The 17,991-nt window shown below is 35.1% G+C and overlaps 1 protein-coding gene across 1 annotated transcript in view; it reads left to right on the top strand.

The window, feature by feature from the left end:
- Positions 1 to 17,991, top strand: part of DACH1 (dachshund family transcription factor 1) — a 352,406-nt gene that overhangs the window by 171,616 nt on the left and 162,799 nt on the right. The window contains 1 exon segment of the mRNA XM_026044517.1: positions 11,639 to 11,800. Within this exon segment, the coding sequence (XP_025900302.1) occupies positions 11,639 to 11,800 (162 nt within the window).

The following is a 17,991-nucleotide window of genomic DNA, read 5'->3' as shown; positions in this document are numbered from 1 at the left end:
GATGAGAAAAAGAAAGCAAATACATGGTGAAGAGTTTTGAGCTAATGCTATATCTATCTATCGTCCTATATCTCACTGAAGAAAAATAGCATTTTGGTTCTCTTAACCCTTATGTAAAACAGTAAGCAGTAGCAAAGGAGTGATGTTGAGGAAGAGAAGGTAGAGAAAGGAGCTTTAAATTGAATTGAAATTTATTTTTGGGGTGTTTATATGGTAGCTTTAAATTGAAATGTTGCTTAAAACACTTCTTTGATAAAAAGTCTACCATAGAGAGGCTAGCTGATCCTACAACTGGATGCAAAAAATATTTGATATAAATATAAAGTTGATATTTCTACTTATATTTATAATTTTGCTTAGAAATTCCAGCCTCAGCAGTACCTTGGACTTTTTCTTTAGAAGACTGGAAATATTAATGCATTCAAAGTTCCTGTGTATCACCACGCTATAGGAAAACTTTTTTTTTTTCTAAGCTATCTTGTAATTCATTTTGCATTTCATGCTTTTACATATCACTTATGCTTGAATGGTATCAATTTCCAGAGAAAGTATAACATCTCACTCAATTTCACTATTTTTTCCTGCATTGTAAACTTAGAAAAAAGAATTGTGAGAGTGGGAAATAACTACTTGTAAATATTGTTCTACAGAAAGGCGGTCGATTGAGACTTACAGTGTTACTTTGAAATGCCTTTTCTATGGCTGAGAAGGGCAGTTTGTCAACAGCAGAAAAGAGAACAGTATAAATATAAATGCATATGCACTCTTTGGATTGATCACAATATTACATTTTGCATGTATAAATGATACTGCAGAAGATATGGCATGTAAGGACAGAATCATGCTGATTCATCTGGCTTTATTATGTGAAATCTTGGTGTGTACCACCCATTGGTTAGCATATAACTTATTTGAAAAACAGTCCTTATGTAGCCTGTTATTGCGTTTGAAAATCTGTTGTGATACGTGTGAAAATTATTCTTTTTCAAGCTTGGCAAAGATATTTAGCATGTGGCTAATATGTCTAATCAAAGAACACAATAAATGGCAATTTCTGGAAAAGTCAAATGAATTGAACTGTTGTCAAAAGAAAAAAACAAGCAGTTCAAAAACGAACAAGAAACCCTTAATTTGATGTACTGTAAGCATATCACAAAATTAAATTCAGCAACAGTTCTATATCTTTTTGAAAATAATTCCTGTTTTCAAAATTATATGTTTACACATTGTTAACTACTAATGGAAAATTCAAATGTAAAGAAATTCAACAATTTAGTACAATAATTATGACCAAGCAAATAAATTTCCACTGTAATTTCCACTATTCTTTGTGCTGCTGTATAGCAACGAATTTTAAATTCAATGCTTTACACTTTGAATCTTATATGACTTTCAAGGTAGCTTCAAATTGACTTTAAAGCCAAATCTTTAGAATCTGTATAATGTTATAATTTTTAATAACAATGTTCCTGCACCATTTTCCAAAAGCTTCCAAGCATTTTATACTGAAAATTGCAGTGCAGAGGATTAGTAATGGCTAGGTAGCTTAGAAATACACGTGCACTCATTATCAGAAATAAGCAACAAACATTTTTGAAAAGGTCAAGCCATTCTCTTAAATGGTGTGTTGATATTCCCTTTGTTAAATATTGAGACTGCATTTTCTGATTTGTTGAAGTTGGATTGCTTGTGATTGAGATTAAAAAGTTGTTGTTCAAATACTGTTTAAATTTCTGTCGATGATTTTTATTGCTTGCTTTGTGCTACAGATAAAATCAGTCTCCTTCCAAACTGAATGTAAGAGTAGTGTAAAACTTGGAATTTAGAAATAAGAAGGAAGGTAACAAGAGTCTGAAAATATGGAGCACAGATCCTGTCCCAGCCTTGTGCAAATGTTRTCAAGATTTTGGAGAGGGATTGTTAATAACAAATAGATTTTTGAGAATCTATTGATAGCTTGTTCATTAATGGCTAAGGAGAAGATTATTTACATTATCTACTCCAAGCTATAATCTAGTTTTCCCTATAAAATAGGGGGTCTATGGAGTACTGTTGTCATATTTTGTCTGTTCATTGATACTCCTAACCTGAGAGGAGCATGGCAATGTAAAATTTCATCTTCTACCAAGTATTGTTAGCAATACACATGTGTTTTCTTGTTTACGTATGACATAATGGAAATTTCTTGGGGATCTGCCAAAGTCAATATTGGGACACCCTTGCACTTGCATATTTGGTAAGCTTTGAATATTTGTCCATAATGAGGTAGACAGAGGTAAGATTCAGCACTTGGCTTCAAAGATTATGCCTTTTAGAAACGTACATGTTCAATTATGTAAATCCTAATTTACTAACGCCTGCAGTTTTTCATGATACAGACAAAATCAAGGTAGAAAGGTTGCCTGCATGTCCTATTAAAACGCAGTATAATATTTAGGCATGTATTTTAAATACCAGATTTTTACCCTGGCATTATTAAGGTGACGACTTTGTGAGTGTGAAGCAATTCCAAGGTACAAAGCAGACATATTCAAAGGATCTCACTCTGTGGTAACACTAAGGACTTGAGAGAAATCCCTTGCGATGGGGACATTGCTTGGTTACACTTTGCCTGAGGCCTGAGATAAGGCATCTTTGTCATAGGGGCATTACAGGGGAGAGGGGGCGAGAATTTGCTGCCGTTTAACCTCCATACAGGACCACAGTTGGATCTTGAAGGTCTTTTCCGACCATAATAATTCTATGACTCTACAGAGTGTTCCCTGGCGGTCATTCTCACAGCTGCTTTGTACGGCGTCACAGTTCTGCACCACCGGACAGCACCCTGCTATCGCTGTTCTGTACATCTAGCCCCATGCCTTGCTGCTGGCACGCTGGCACAGCATGGTGTATGATAGGTCTGATGAAACTAAAAAAAAAAAAAAAGAGAGAGAAAGAAGAGCCCCAAAGCCATCGAGTTTTGGTTCTTGAAGCTGTGGCACTTTAAGTGAACAGAGAGGTGGAGAAGAAGCTGGGGCTTTGCTGGCCCCAGGTRAATTTCCAACATTTGGAAAGATGAAGATTCCCTTACTGAACTTTATGCATCTGAGCAACAGTTAACAGCCTTGATAAAGCCAGTAGATTAGTGGGATTTTTTCCTTTTTTTTTTCAGTATGCACTTCTGTCACTAAGATGCTTGGTGCATCCTATTTTTCACTGCTTTTCTTCAATATYGCTTTGTTTCAATATCGAGATGCATATAGTGGGGTGCTGAATTTGTCAGTTTATGCTGCAAAGTAATTTTTCTTTTCTTTTCTGGAAAACAACAACCACTTTAAGACTAAACCCAACAAAACAGAATTGTAATTGTTCTTTCAAGGTATTTTAAAATGTTGACTATTTATTCGCATATCATATTCTTATGCTGTTATTGAATAATCTTATGAAATCTTTCTTTAAAATACCTTGCACTTGTTCTCTGCATTTTTAATGTCTACTGAAGATACATTGTAAGCAAGTACGACAATATTTCTTCCTAGTTATGAAGAGTAATTGTTTGCAGCCAAAGTCCTCCATTTGTTTCTTTCTGTTTCGATGAAAGGAATAATGCTGCTTTCTTTCCTTGGAGAAGGCAAGAGCCTGAAATAAATTTGGAAATGACTATCCTTGTGCACAATTTAATGACCACATATATGAATCTAGTCTTGCTTTCTTTGGGCTAAAATGTTGCTTTGGCCTTAATCCCACATGGCATCAATATTTCTGGACTGTTGCTTTTGTTTAGAGCCCTGTGCRTATGACTGGTCTCTAGATGAGTACTACCAAGAGGGCTATAAAAACTAAAATGGGGATCCTGCAGACCACAGCTAAAATCTTGTTTGCTTACAAACTTGTTTCAATGCCTCCAAACGTATACACACAAAAGCTTACATTTCCCACACGCGAGCAGGCATCTGCACTGCGGTGGGTTTGGCTGAATGAATCTGGTAATTCTGTTTCCAAGGCTGAGCTCTTAAGTTGCAGGGAGAGGCACTTCCACGGGGCCATCCAACAGCACTTAGATATTAGTTTAATCAAAGAACTGTGTGCCACTACCCCAGGATCTATGTCAAGCTGTGGATTAGGTTTGTAGAAAAAAGCTACAAAAGCTCCTGCTGRTTGAAAGATTATGAGTATTTAGCTACATTAGTGCTGTTACAGGCGTGGACATGTCCTTTCAGTGTTTTTGAATCGTAGCGGGGTTTTAATTAATTAATTATGTCCATCCAGTTATAAATTTGACTAGAGTTAGTGCTAAGGTTTTAGTAAATGCTCCTGATTTTATTATTCTTATTTCTACTTGATTTTCTTATTCAGTGTTTCAGTGAACTTAAGCTGAGTTATTTTTTTCTTAACTAGACTCAAAGAGCATATCAATAGAAAGCATTGCATCTAGTCAAATCCATGAATATTTGTTAATCAAGAAAATTCATGGAACACTAATAACTATCAGTARCTGTCATTATGTTAAAGCTTTTAATTTCTTGTAACAGAATAGTGTTGTGAGAACATGAGATAATACACACAAAAAGAAGAAAGGAACTTCTGTTTGCAGAAAGTGCAGGGAAGTTGTTCCCATAATAAGTCATTCTATTAAACAAGAGCCATTATTGCACTCTAGCAATGCAAATGTAAAGCAGAAAGTCTATTAGGAACCAAGCATCATTGTTAGTGTAATATATTGTTAGTGTATGTATTTTCCCTTCCCATATACTGCTTTTTTCTTTTTTTTTTTTTCTGTTTTTAACATTATGTACTATTTAGCTAGAGAGATTGTGGACCAAGATTTGACACTTAAGTAAAAGTATTTTATATAGATATTGTTCAAAGCTGACCTCTGCTTTTACAAAAGCTTGATCTGCACTTTTTCATCTGTTTAGAAGCATACATTTTTGGTTAAGAAATTGAAGACAATCTCTTTGTCTTTTTTTCCTAAGCTAGGGAGGTTGAGATAAAAAAAAATGCCTGCTTTAAAAGTCACACATGGCTGTAATTTAAGATTTTTTTTACCTCATTGTCCATAAGAGTTGAAAGAAACCTTCAATGAAAGTTTATTAACTAGGCCAATGCCTGAGGCAATAAAGGTTCATTTATTACCAGTTTCTTGACTGTTTTTCTTCTTCTATTTTTCGGTTAAACTCATAGCGTAAGATAATACTTCACAAAATTAAACCTTTGACCTTCTGTGGAGTTAAGTCGCCTTTGATTAGATAAAGTAACAATTTATGGTCCAGCATGAGGTTGCACATGAAATGAATAATGCAAGAGACTGAATGAGAACTGAGCATCTATTGCTTTTGAAAAGATGACTGTTGTTTAAGAAAGAATGTTCTCTCTTAATTGTATTGTTGTGATGCCGTATGCATTTCGGTAGTATTTTAAACTGTTGTTTAAGAGTACAATATAGGCAGGCATTTATACAATATACATTGTTTAATCCTGTCACAGGTCCAGCAAACAAATAATGTATTCAAAAATCACAAAAGCATGTTAAGCTATAATAGTTAGAAATTTATTGTGGCATTTGAAACACACTTCATGATTTCACTTTTTGCTTTTGAGTACAAAGGAGGGAATCTACCATATAAAACAATTTAGGGGAATATATGTCCATCAATTCTATAATGACATATATTASTGATAAAATAATTACATATGCATTTTTTGTAGCATTATTTGACCTGCCAGAAGTTATCTTTGAACATATGAAATCCTAGCATTAAATTTTATGTACTTTTAACAAAACAAATCAAGAGGATGCTGTTCCTTTCTAGTCAGTTCTTTATTTCTGTTATAGTTTTATGAATCCCAGGGACATAGTATAGGCAAAAAGATTTTTACATTTGAAGGTATGCTGTGGAAATGTAACCCTTTTCCTTGTTTATTTTAAATGCAATACCCCTACCTCAAAATTCATATTGTAGTTTAAGAGTAGTTTCAGCAAAAAGGACTGATTAGTTTTGATGAACAACAGATGGTTTTGGCCTCACATACACTGGTTTTGTCCCAGTGTAACACTGGCAGTTTCATTCATTTTCACTGGTCTAAATTCAAATGGCTGAATTTCTCTATGTATTCTTTCTTTTGGAATACTTAGAGTGCAATTGAATATTTAGAGTGCACTTTTATTCATTTAACTCTTTTAAATAATATCATTTTTTAAAGCTCCTTGAAAATAGATGGCATGAATAGTTTGCACTTAATCAAGCAGATGAGCAAGATGAGCAGTCAAATCGTCCAAGCTAGGATTTCTTGTTTACCCCAAAGTATCAGGTAGTGGAATTTGGGAGGTACAACAATACTGTTGTGTTGGACCAATCCAGAAAGTTTCAGGAAAATAAGATTTTGGGTAACTGCCAAAATTCTGGACAGTTGCCATCATTATGCTTGAAGAACTCTTCTAATGAAATATAGTATATTTTACAAGAATATTAAGGCATAGTCTGAAGTCCCGCTTTCAGAAATCCAGCCTATGTAATCAGACCTCTGTCCTCCTACAGATTGCTTCCCCCTTCTTGTTTTATGTATYGCACTGTATAAAATACCCATTAGATCAGAGGCTAAGGTTAGGATCCTATTTCATTTGAAATAGCTGAGCAGCAGCATGGTAAGCTACCAAAAACATGTCCCTGAGCTGCTGAGAGGCCTGGGAGCTGTGCAGTGATCCRCAGTTGCCAGGGCAAGTCCTAGAGGGAACTCTGCATTTCTTGCCCTGGGAAAGTTTCCTGGGTTTAATAACAATTTTGTCCATGTGAGGAGTTCAGTGTGAAACCTGGAATTAAATCAAGAAAAGTCATGAGTTATTTTCAAGTCAGTACTACCAGAATAAACTCTAAGAAAAGAGAGTGAGCATTAATTTGAACTAATGAAAAGCCTTATTTCAGAATTTAGATGAGATTTGCACTTCCTCCCACACAGTGGAATAAAATGTTCCAGAAGAGTGAAATTTCACGGAAATTAAATAAATGTAACACACTGTTGACAATTATTTGTTTCAGCTTTCTACCTGATCTGTGATGGCAAATATAGGATATCTTGAAAATGCTATTGAAGGCCTAAAGAAAAAGGGTATGAAAGACAATATATATGCATAACTGGACTTTTTATGTCCTTGTATATGTGTGTATATTATATACAGATACATAAATGAAGATAATAGTTATATTAAGGAAATTAATAATTAGTTATTAGAAATATTACTACTAGCATTAATAATCAGAAATAATAAGTTTTTATTAGGAATAGGTATATAACAGAAGTTAACRGTAAACTAAGGTCAGCTATTTAAATAATTTTACGATTTGTCCATAGACCATGTTTAGACATACAATGCAAAATGGTTATTTTCAGACACATTTGCTCCTGAAAAAGTTCTGCTGCCTTCATTTCTCCTTGCCACCCTCCTAAGAGGATGTGCCAGGCAAACTGAATGGTTTACGCAATGTCCCTAAAGCAGCGAGGTATATTTGTGGGATGGCAGTAGCTCTGCGTGTGATATAATCCCTACCAGTAATTCATACACTTTGGAGAAATCTGTCATTATATATGGCAGTTCTYTCGAGCATTTCACACAAAACCCAGGATTGTTTGCTGAAGGCACTGTATATTTTCTTCGTCAGTGTTTTCTCCTTCATTCATTCATTTTTCAGCACGGGAGACCACACATACTGGGCTAACTTCTGGTCTCATTCTCACCCACGAAATTCTGACTTCAGCAGAGATATATGGGTGTAAATTAGACGAGAATTTGGCAGGAAGAAGCTTATGATTATATTTGGCAGAGGCAGCAGGCTGCAACTTTATTAACATAATTAACAGCTACAAACACACCCTACAGGTCAAAGTAATCTAGTGACAGGAGAGAGGAGGTCTTTGTAGAAAGGGACCGTTCGCGCTTGCTTTCGGTGTTGAGCTTCTTGTTCTCGCGTCTCCACCAAGGCCTGGAGAGCTTTCAATTGAGTTATAATTCAAACGCATACGGCTCCGACGAGACACCTTGAGCAAACTTCTGCTGATGAGTCTATAGGAACTGTCAGCAATACGGAGATTACTTTGGAGCCATGACTGCCAAATTGAACTTTGCTTTCTGATGTTTTGCGTTCTGAATTAAATGGTTGGACAAGATTAATTGCACACAGTAAGAGATTTAAATGAATAGCTTTATAAAGCATTAAAGTTCTAAGTATGTCACATGGGAAAAAGGCTGTGAGGTTTAAATGAATAAATGTATTTAATGCATAAAATGTCTAGGCTAATTTTTTAATTCCTTTACTAACATCTTTTATTGAAAAAACATACTTTATTCATCCATCTTAGTTATACTGCTGGGGTTGTGGTAATTTAATATTCCTGCTCTTCGCTAATCTTCTGGTTCAACAGAAGTAAACAATAGGTTTCATAAATTAAAAATACGCTCTTCAGAACATGCTTCTAAAGATAAAAAACAAGGCTGTAAACATTTATGACTGAAACAAACTAGATTGTTCAAATACTGCCATGATGTATCATGTATATCAATATGGCACTGATATCAGTTAGAATGCAAACAAGGTTTTAAATGATGTGCCCCTTCATTTCAGCTGGAGAATCCGCTTTACGCCATCTGCCTATCAGATGGTTAGGAACCAGGACTGCGTATTAATGCCACATGTTCGATTTTCTTTCCTCTTGTAATGGTTAGATTCATATTGCTAATAGCTGTGCATGAGCACTGTCGATGAAATTTGTGTGACGATGGAGTGATGAGATATTTATAAAGCTGCCTGTCTCACTGCATAATCAGCAGGAAGAATGCCAGACATAAACAACTTATCAATTTCAGAATATTAATGATAACCATTATTGACTTGAAGCCGGTGAACATTTTGGCTTGGCATTTTTGTTTTTTCAATTTTCAAATAAACATTCGTAAAGAACAAAAAATACCTTAGTGACTCCTTAGTATGACTCACTGATTCTTCCGTTTCACTTGCCTTCAGGTAAATTTGGTCCCACCGTATTTCAGGGTAAAGTGCCTATAGTAAAAAGTGTATAACTTGGAAATGCTTTGGCTACTTAGTATATGGGGCAAGTGATGTTAAATAATGTTTAGTTCAAAAGGCTCTTTTGAACAATCAGCTTAAAAAACATTTAAGTTAACTTGAACTATAAAATTTATAATTAGAAATAGACAGGTAGTAGTTATTTAGACATTCATTTCTACGAATATGAACATTCATATTCTTTTTAACTCTGGCCACCTTTGAATCTTTACTGAAGTAAGGCCTTTTGTTAAACAGGAAGTTTCGACACAGTATAGCCCAAGTTTAAAATTATTTTATTTTCWTAATCTGTTTGAAAAAGTTATGACCTCCTCTGGAGAGGAACGTTATGGCCCACTTAGAAAGAATCATTGAAGTATATGTTTTTATAAATTTTGTTGCAAAGGAGGGTTTGTATTCAAGCAGTTCTGCAACCAGKTCATTACTCCAGTGAGACATAACATTTATGCAGGGGCTCACAAGTCCAATAGAATATCTGTTTAACATGGTGTTTATTATCATACTTAGGAGTGCTTAAAAACTGCTGGTCCAGAAGTGCTGTCATGATCTAAAGTTTGAGCCCTGCTGTTGCGTTTATTGGTTGTATCATATTTGAACATCGCTGTGAAGGATTGCTCTTTAAAGATAATAGTTTTAGCTTGTCAGYAAGACATATGAAAAAAAGGAAGTATAGGATATTGCATTGTTTAATGAACACAGGATGCACACCAAAGTTCAGAGGTGCACCATCCCTTTTTCTGCAGCCTAATTTAGGAACTGTTACCAAATTTGTGTAATGTATAACTTCACATCCGTCCTCTTAAGATAAAAATACCACTGGAAGYCACCCATGTTATTGTCAGTACCTTTTTATGATCAGAACGTGTACGCTTTGTAATCGTAGCAAAAGCTAAAATAAAATGAAACCCTCACGTTGATCCCCTTTCTGATTTGATTCTTGACTTATGGCACGTCTTCTACCTGAAACAGCAGTTTTGTAAGTAATATTGATCTGACAATGCAGAATGTAATTATTGCTTACTTTGTAATTCCAGCAACACTGAGAGGTGATAGACACTTGTTCAGGAGGACACTAGATAGGCTGGAGGTATTTGCTAGTCTCATTGTGGTCGTGCARAAAAATAAGAGAGGGCAAGTGTGAGTTGAGACATAAGACAAGAAAAGACACCTCTTTTGCCGCTCACTTGCCCTCCGTGATGGCAGAGGTGCTGGGTGCCCAGTCATCTACATGCTTTCCAATGGATGGTCTTCTACCTCATGTGAGCACAAAATGGTGCAGGAGTGAACACATCTCTCAAAAGTGATGGTGTCAGCATAATTTATCTCAATAGCCAGGGGTTATTTGCTTATTTGGTCTTCCTGTTAAACCATGATCTTGTTTTCCTATACTGGGCAGCACTCTGGACCCGTTCAAGTAGCACATTGTCGAGTTAATTCTTCCTGAGATGTGTAAGACACTTTGCACCTCTGAGAGAAGGAATATCTGAAAATCAGACAAGCAAACACCTTTAAACTAATTACCCTGAGTTGTTTTCAAGACATCTCCACTGTCAGGGCAAGAATCTTGATTGTAAATGATGGAACCTGAGATTCTGCTCTCGTCCCATGRCATCCAAAGCAGAGGGATTGGTAACCTTATTGCATATAGCTTATCTGTTTTAGTGCTTTCATTTCCATCTCTGCTGCCTGGGTCATCAGTGTGGAGTAAGCAAAAATAGTGATGTCCTTTCCTAGGCAACTCTTGAGCAGTTTTGACCCAGACTTATCTCCATTAACACCTTGTTTGGGGCAAAGACATGTGAGGCGTACCTGTCCTATCTAGGGACTGCAAACATTGTATAAAGACTATCAAATTTAGAGGATTGAAAGCATTACCAAACAAAGTCTCTAACTGCTTTTGAAAAGGAGAACCCTTCCCGTATCTGCAAAACATTCTTGGAAGTGGCTGGCTGGCAGAGATTGTTGGTAGGWATAGCGTACAGATGCCCTAAAGGTGGCTTTACTGATAAATGACTTTACTTGAAGTCTTGGGAAAGTAAAACTTTAACTATGTTCTGCATTAATAAACCTTTTCTCTAGCAAAACTTGTTACAATGTCCCCATCTCCTTGATGTGATGTATAAAATCAGAAAGAAATGGCTCAGTTCTCTAACTTGCTACTCGTAAATGAATGGTCTTTAATATGGCAAACGTTTTACATCTGAAGGTGTGTGGGTTTTTTTTTTTTTTTTTTTCCTGGAGTACATTTATCTACATTTTCACCTTTTCACAGTCAGACACTTGAAGACGTGATTTACAAGCTAAGTTGGATTTCAAAATATTTGTATTTGTTAAGTGTGATTGCTGTGACGAGATATGAAGTTAAGATTTAGGTGAATATATAGAAGTGATTAGCTAAATAAGAGATGAAGCAAAACCTTGTTCAAGTTGATAGTCTTCAAATCAAAGAAGAGGAATACTATTTCATAACATTCTTTTTTAATTATGTATTAAAGAATGAAGAGTAACAGTCATATATTCTACAACAATGAAGAGTCATGGAATAATGTTTATTAAATTTTGTTCATACTTCTTTTCAGGCCTGACAGCAGCAGCTGCAGCAGCAGCAGCTGCCACCAATGCTGCTATAGCAGAAGCAATGAAAGTGAAAAAAATTAAATTGGAAGCTATGTCCAACTATCATGCAAATAATAACCAGCATGGAGCAGACACTGAAAATGGAGATCTGAATTCAAGTGTTGGTAAGTCTCAGACACAGTATTTTTACATGTCAGTAATGCTGTGATATTTATTAAAATCGTGATCCTTCTGGGCTTTCTTCTACAGTCTTTGATTTGGTGTAAAATACTGCATATTTGTTTTCCTTTCCCTACTTTATTTTGTAGCTGACCTTTACAACAGCATTTGTCGTCGTCGTTACTATTACAAAAACATTCTTTCCTTTGCAGGTTACTTCTGCAGACGCCAGTTAATATTTTCCATGAAAGAAAGTGGTTTGATTGCTTAGAGTTCATTTTTCAAAGTACAGGTGGGGTGACAGATGATGGTGTCAAAGTGAAATTTAACAATGTCTCCTGCTCAGTGTGCTGGGTATCGACTTTAGGTAATTCAGAACACAAGCTTGAAAGCAAAATATTTCATACTTTCATGTGCCCTGTGACAAAAGGAAAACATACATACACAATAAATTATTGCCATGCTCTGCAGTTCCTATCATATTTTATTTTAATAAACACATTCTTAAAATGTATTTAACAGCTTTTTCCATTTCTTAAGCAGCCATCAGCAACTCATGTACTTTCTCAAAAAGAATTGTTTCAGTATACTTTATTCATTTGTTTGGCCAATTTGTTTTGCTAAAGCATACTTCAAAGCTAGAGTAACTTTTTGTTGTTGTTGATTAAATCTTTAATCATCTGTGTGTGTCTGCTGTAAAATGTTTTGTTGTGCCATTTCATTGTATTGGCTCCTTTTATCATGTTGAGACAGTATTAACTCAGCAGTAGAAATTCAATGACAAAGAGCTATGTTTAGAAAGCTGCAGTCAAGATCAGCATATTTAGGAATAAAATGGATTAAGATAGGATTTTTTTTTCTTTTATTTGTTGGCTTGCTAATTTTTCATCTCCGAAATGCATTTGAAATGAGTCTTAAAGATCAATAATTATGCACTATCCTTAACATAAATAGATACGCAGTTATGAACAGTGCTGCTATATAGTTACAGTAGGTATTGCTATCCTGTTATGTAGAAATAATGTGGATTGCAGTTCTAAGAATAGCTTCATTAGGTACATACTATTTTAAGCAATAATAATATTTATACRTTACTGCATAAGGTGAAGATCACATTTGAGTTCTGTATTTGAGGAAAAAGCTGATAAAATCTTGGTGCTTCTCTGGTAGTGAAGAAAAAAATGTAGTACTCAGATACCAACACATGCAGTCCCTAGAATATCTGTGGAAAAACTGTCCTCTTGGAAGGAAGACAAGAGTGGGTAAAGAGCAGGTGTCTTTGAAATTTGAGAGGAGGAGATGGGTACAAATGAGCTGGAAGGACCAGGTGGCCCCTAACATATTGAAAGAAAAGTGAAGTAATGAGAAATAAGAGGGGTATAAATACAAATCATGAGGATAAWCAGATTTTATAAAACTAGAAGCTAGTTTAATTTCAAATCTAAGACTTAGCTCTAACAATATGTGAAATAAAATGTTCAGATCTTGAATTATGGAGCTGTTATTCTGCTTGGTAGTCTTGAGGCACTTGTACCTCTATGACAATGTTAACAGATAAGCAACATGTAAACCAAATGAAGTGTCTGTAGGACAGTGGATGAAAGGAATATGCAGTCTGTTTTTGCATGTGAAATTGAGCTGTACTGTTGAAATTGAGATTATCTTAAAAAAAATTGCATTTATTTGTTTGTTTCTTTTATAATGATCCTCACCTAGTGTCCAGTATAGTTTATACTGATAAAATCATAGAAGTAATTGCTAAAAATATTCAGGATATTCTTAAATTCACTAAGAGTTTAGTCTCTACTTTCTATTTGAATTTTTGAAAAATGACATATTATATTATTGTGCCAAAACCCCATGATTCAAATCTGTGTTTTTGTGTCAGGTCTATGTGTGCAATTTTAATTGCGTTTTCTTCAAATATTTATTTATATTTTTCCAAATAAATATTGCCAAGTCCATATATCACTAAGGATTTAAATTATGGGTTTTCCACCATCAATTTGAAATGTTGCCATATTGAGGGCTGACAGTGGAAGGAACAAAACAAAGAAAATAACGTGTTCTTAGTTTGTATTTTAAGATGTTATGTTTCTGATCAAGCTGAAGAAAAACAAAGAAAAAAGAAAAAAAAAAAAGAGAATACAAGGTAAAAGCTGAATCGGTACATCTTAGCCCATTTTTAACAGGTACTGTGGCATAATACCGTGGCATAATACCGTGCATGGAATTACCATATCTTGCTGTTAACCTTTCCCTGTGCCTATACAGAAAAATGTTGAAAAAAAAAGTATAGGTTATTGAGTTGAATCATCAGCTTTACCTCCATGTTGTCTTGCTTTTTTTTTGTTTTTAATCAGATGCTTAATGTGACTTATACAACTCATGTTTTCTAGATGAACATTGTATAATTATGCAGAGCACTACGCAAATTTATTAACTTGGTCCTTTGAAGCAATGGCCAAAAGGTTAGTGAGTGAAGGGAGTTAAAGGAAGCCAATGATACTAATAAGTAATTATTTTATATCCTCAGTTTTGCATGATAACCTTGAGCTTGCATCCTCCCACCAGAATTATCATTTTAGCAGGGGAAAAAAAAAAAAAAAGAAAAAAAAATTACAGAGGAATCAGACTGAGGTATTAGCACACTGAGTAAAATATATGGCTGCAACGCCTTTCTCCCCCATCCACAATCAATTGGATTCTTTTAGTTTAATATTTACTTGCTAAGATGAGATGCTAGTCTGCATGGTGATAAACAGTCTGCTACTGGCATCTGAAGGTGACCTGTCAGTTCATATGGACAAATCTCCTGCTTACTGAAATGTACAAAATAAATCATTAAAGCAGGCAGGTGCTCATTCCCAGATTTAAATCACCGTAGATTTATGATTTGAATTAATGCTTCATTTGGTCATAGAAATAGATGCTGAGACAAATGATATGCAGTGGTTGGGGCTTCCATACTGTAGCCATCCTAATATTGATTACTGAGATGTCTTTGCAATCTCTTGTTTATATCAAGCACTGTCTTGTGACAGCTTGGCTGATATGAGCTACATTGCAGATAAGAAGGAAAAATGTCCTGGGTTCCTTTTAGTGGCAACTCTACATACAACACGTAGGATAGATAAATTACTATTTTTTCATTTAAAAAATGGATTCCATATGGTAGCAAACAAAATACAATCTTGTTCCTAAGATTATGCTCTTTTTTTTCTTTTTAATTGGAGAATTACGAGAAAGAGAGTGACAAGGTCAAACTTTAAGTTTCCTTGAGGGGTTCTGCTCTTTGTCATATTAACATCTCCTGATGATATTAGGATCAGTCATATATTTGTCATCTCATATGCCAAAGATATGGATAGGTAGAGCACCTCAATTATTTCCTAGCTACTTAAGTACTTACTGCCCTGCTATCATACTTCATTAACCTGAGGCAGTAAAAGAAAAGAGCCTTTAAAAGAAAATATGTTTAAAATTATTTCTGTGAGCTAGGCTGCTCTATACTGACTTACTATAACTTGGTAAGAAGTACAGAACAGCCTCTATACTCTTTCTTCCCTAAGATTTTATAGCATGCAAACAGTATACATACAGTCTAGGGAATACTCAAAGGCTTTGTAAAGACCTTTGCCACTTGCTAAAATCTGACTCAGAGAACTCGTAAACAACTATCAACAATAGTAAATTACTTGCTTAGTAGGAAATGAGTTCATATCTATTCAAAATGTGATCTCAAAACAGATGTCCCAAGAAAATGTCATTGTTTAAACCACATTCATACAAAAAAAATGCTATTATTTCTTTAAGGAAGTGAAGCAATCATGAGGACTTTGGTGTTCTCGGTTTCTAAACACCGTTAGGAAATGCAAGGCAACATTTTACACTTGGCTAGCACATTAATCTATAAACAACCACAAAATGTGGTGAAAATTAAGCGGCTTTCTTGACATGTTAGGTTTTATATTCATCCCCATTACTTTACTAAACTTAAAATTCTGAGACAAATATGAGGTATCTTGTGATCTGTTGTCCTAAACTAAGGGTTGCTTGCTTAATTTTATTTTATTATCATTTTTTTAAATCCAGAGTCAGAGATAAAAAAGATTTAGGTTAATTTTTTTTCCTTTAGTGACCTCCCCCAGTACTAGAACAGCACTAAATGCAGTCATTTCCTTTTCTAAACACGTGTCTATTTTGAAGGAAAGAGTTACTTTTATGGTTTCAGGAAAAAGTCTTGGAGACCTTGAGAAAGCAAATAAAAGGAAACGGAGAATGCAGGCCACTGAGCACAGCTCTGCAGTTGCACATCTGATTCTCTGCCTTGGCAATGTTAATGAACCTCAAATCCTCCCTATAATTAGATGAGGGAATTGCTTATATTTTCAAACAGATGATGCTGCTATAATGAAACGATTGACAGGGAACTTAAGAGTGTCTACAGTAGTCATTTGGTTTCCGGGTTTTTCTTTTTTTCTTTTTTTTCCTTTTTTCTTAAGTGTAAAAAGAAGATTGGCTGTAGGTACAGGTCCTGGGAGAGGTAGCAATTTACACAGARTGCTATGACAGGTGTCTTTTTATAGCAAGGAAATAAAATGGAAGGCAGAGAAATGATGGGCAGGTACAGCAGGTTTTTGGGGTGGGGGTGTCTTGTGCTTATTCTGCTTGGGTTCTTTAAAAGGGGCCGAGACTCCAGAGATGGATCCGGATTGAGTGCACAGCTGTAACTGCTGATGAGCTAATTGCTCCTTATCTCTCAGCCCCATTCATCTTCATTTTTTACCAATTACTGAGAATTATCTGTGTTCTCAGTTGGATATGAGAGTTAATCCTTTTTGGTTAAGCTGGCAGTACTGTGAGCAGATTCCAAATCATAGGGTGAAAAAGCCAGAGCAAGCTTGTTCTCAAACTCTCTCCAGTTCAATGACAGTATCACTAGTTCATAAGAATTTTGCTATTGTTTAACAGATTAAACACTGAAAGATTTTATTTTTACTTTAGTTATTCTTATTATGTWTTTTTTTTATGTTAGTGTAAACTGTTAGTGTAAATTCGTAGGTGAATGAATGTGATCTCTTTCTAAAAACACTCTCTTCCACAGATGAAAATAAGGCAAACAATAACTTCAGACTGGCAGTATTATTCACAGCATTTCCGTGTTTACTGTACCATACATAACAATTCTTTTACTATTGAAACCTTCAAAGACCATACGTGTAACTTCAACATCATGGGACATAAGACAAATGCTTGTCAGTGATATGTATCTATTTCTGTAAATGTCTTTGAGAATTGCAGATGAAACTTGTTGTGTAGGTTGCAGCAAAGGCATAGTCATATAGCCTTAAGGACAAATGGGGTATATTGAGCACAATGTATTTCAAGTTAAAGGAAGGCTTTCATAAAAGTGTTCTTTTGGAATACACAGAATACTAGAAACAGATATTTGGTTATAGTCAGATCATTTGGTTTTTGGAATTTTGCTTGTCTTTATGGAAACACAGAAGATAAAATCTTGAATATCAGGACTTAAGTGTTATGTTTGTCTATTATCCAGGAATATAAATGGACTTCAGGCTACTTCAGGATCTGCTTCTCTGACCTTTAATTGTAATTGTTAAATTTGCTAAACAAGGCAATGAATTGGATGTTTTGATCAGAACAACAGAGAATTAAGGGAATTATTAGCAGCCATTCACCATTTGATGTTGGACAGTCAGTGTGTTATAATGAAGACTCCCTGATGTAGATGAAATCTTCACTATAGGATTCATTTGAAGAAATGTAGGCATTTGCACCCATGTTAGTCACTTTAGACACTCCTTAGGCTGAACGGGTAGAAATGGGCAATTGTAGGGATGATCCATTTCATCCTGATGTAGATGGCAAAAATAAGTCAGATAAATTGCACCTTAAAGGTCCTTATTTTCCCCATTGACTACAAAGGGAGCTTAAAGGAATGGGTTTGAACGTCTAAATTGTAGATACATAAAGCTAAATGAATGAATCTCACTGTCAGTGCCAGCAATTAGGATTTTCTGGAATAAGATGTGAATGAGTGAACGTTCTTTTCCAAGGCAGTGATACGGTAATGAATAAAATAGTCTGAGTGAAATGGTAAAAAAAAAGAAAAATCTACTCTTTAAAAATAGCAGCTGGGAAGTTTAGGTATTAAGTCACAGAAGTATTT

This window comes from Nothoprocta perdicaria, unplaced genomic scaffold (assembly GCF_003342845.1).
Source record: "Nothoprocta perdicaria isolate Ctin4 unplaced genomic scaffold, notPer1 scaffold_37, whole genome shotgun sequence".
NCBI lineage: Eukaryota > Metazoa > Chordata > Aves > Tinamiformes > Tinamidae > Nothoprocta > Nothoprocta perdicaria.
Note: the sequence above shows the minus strand (reverse complement) of the source record. Positions and strands in the feature narration are given on the sequence as shown.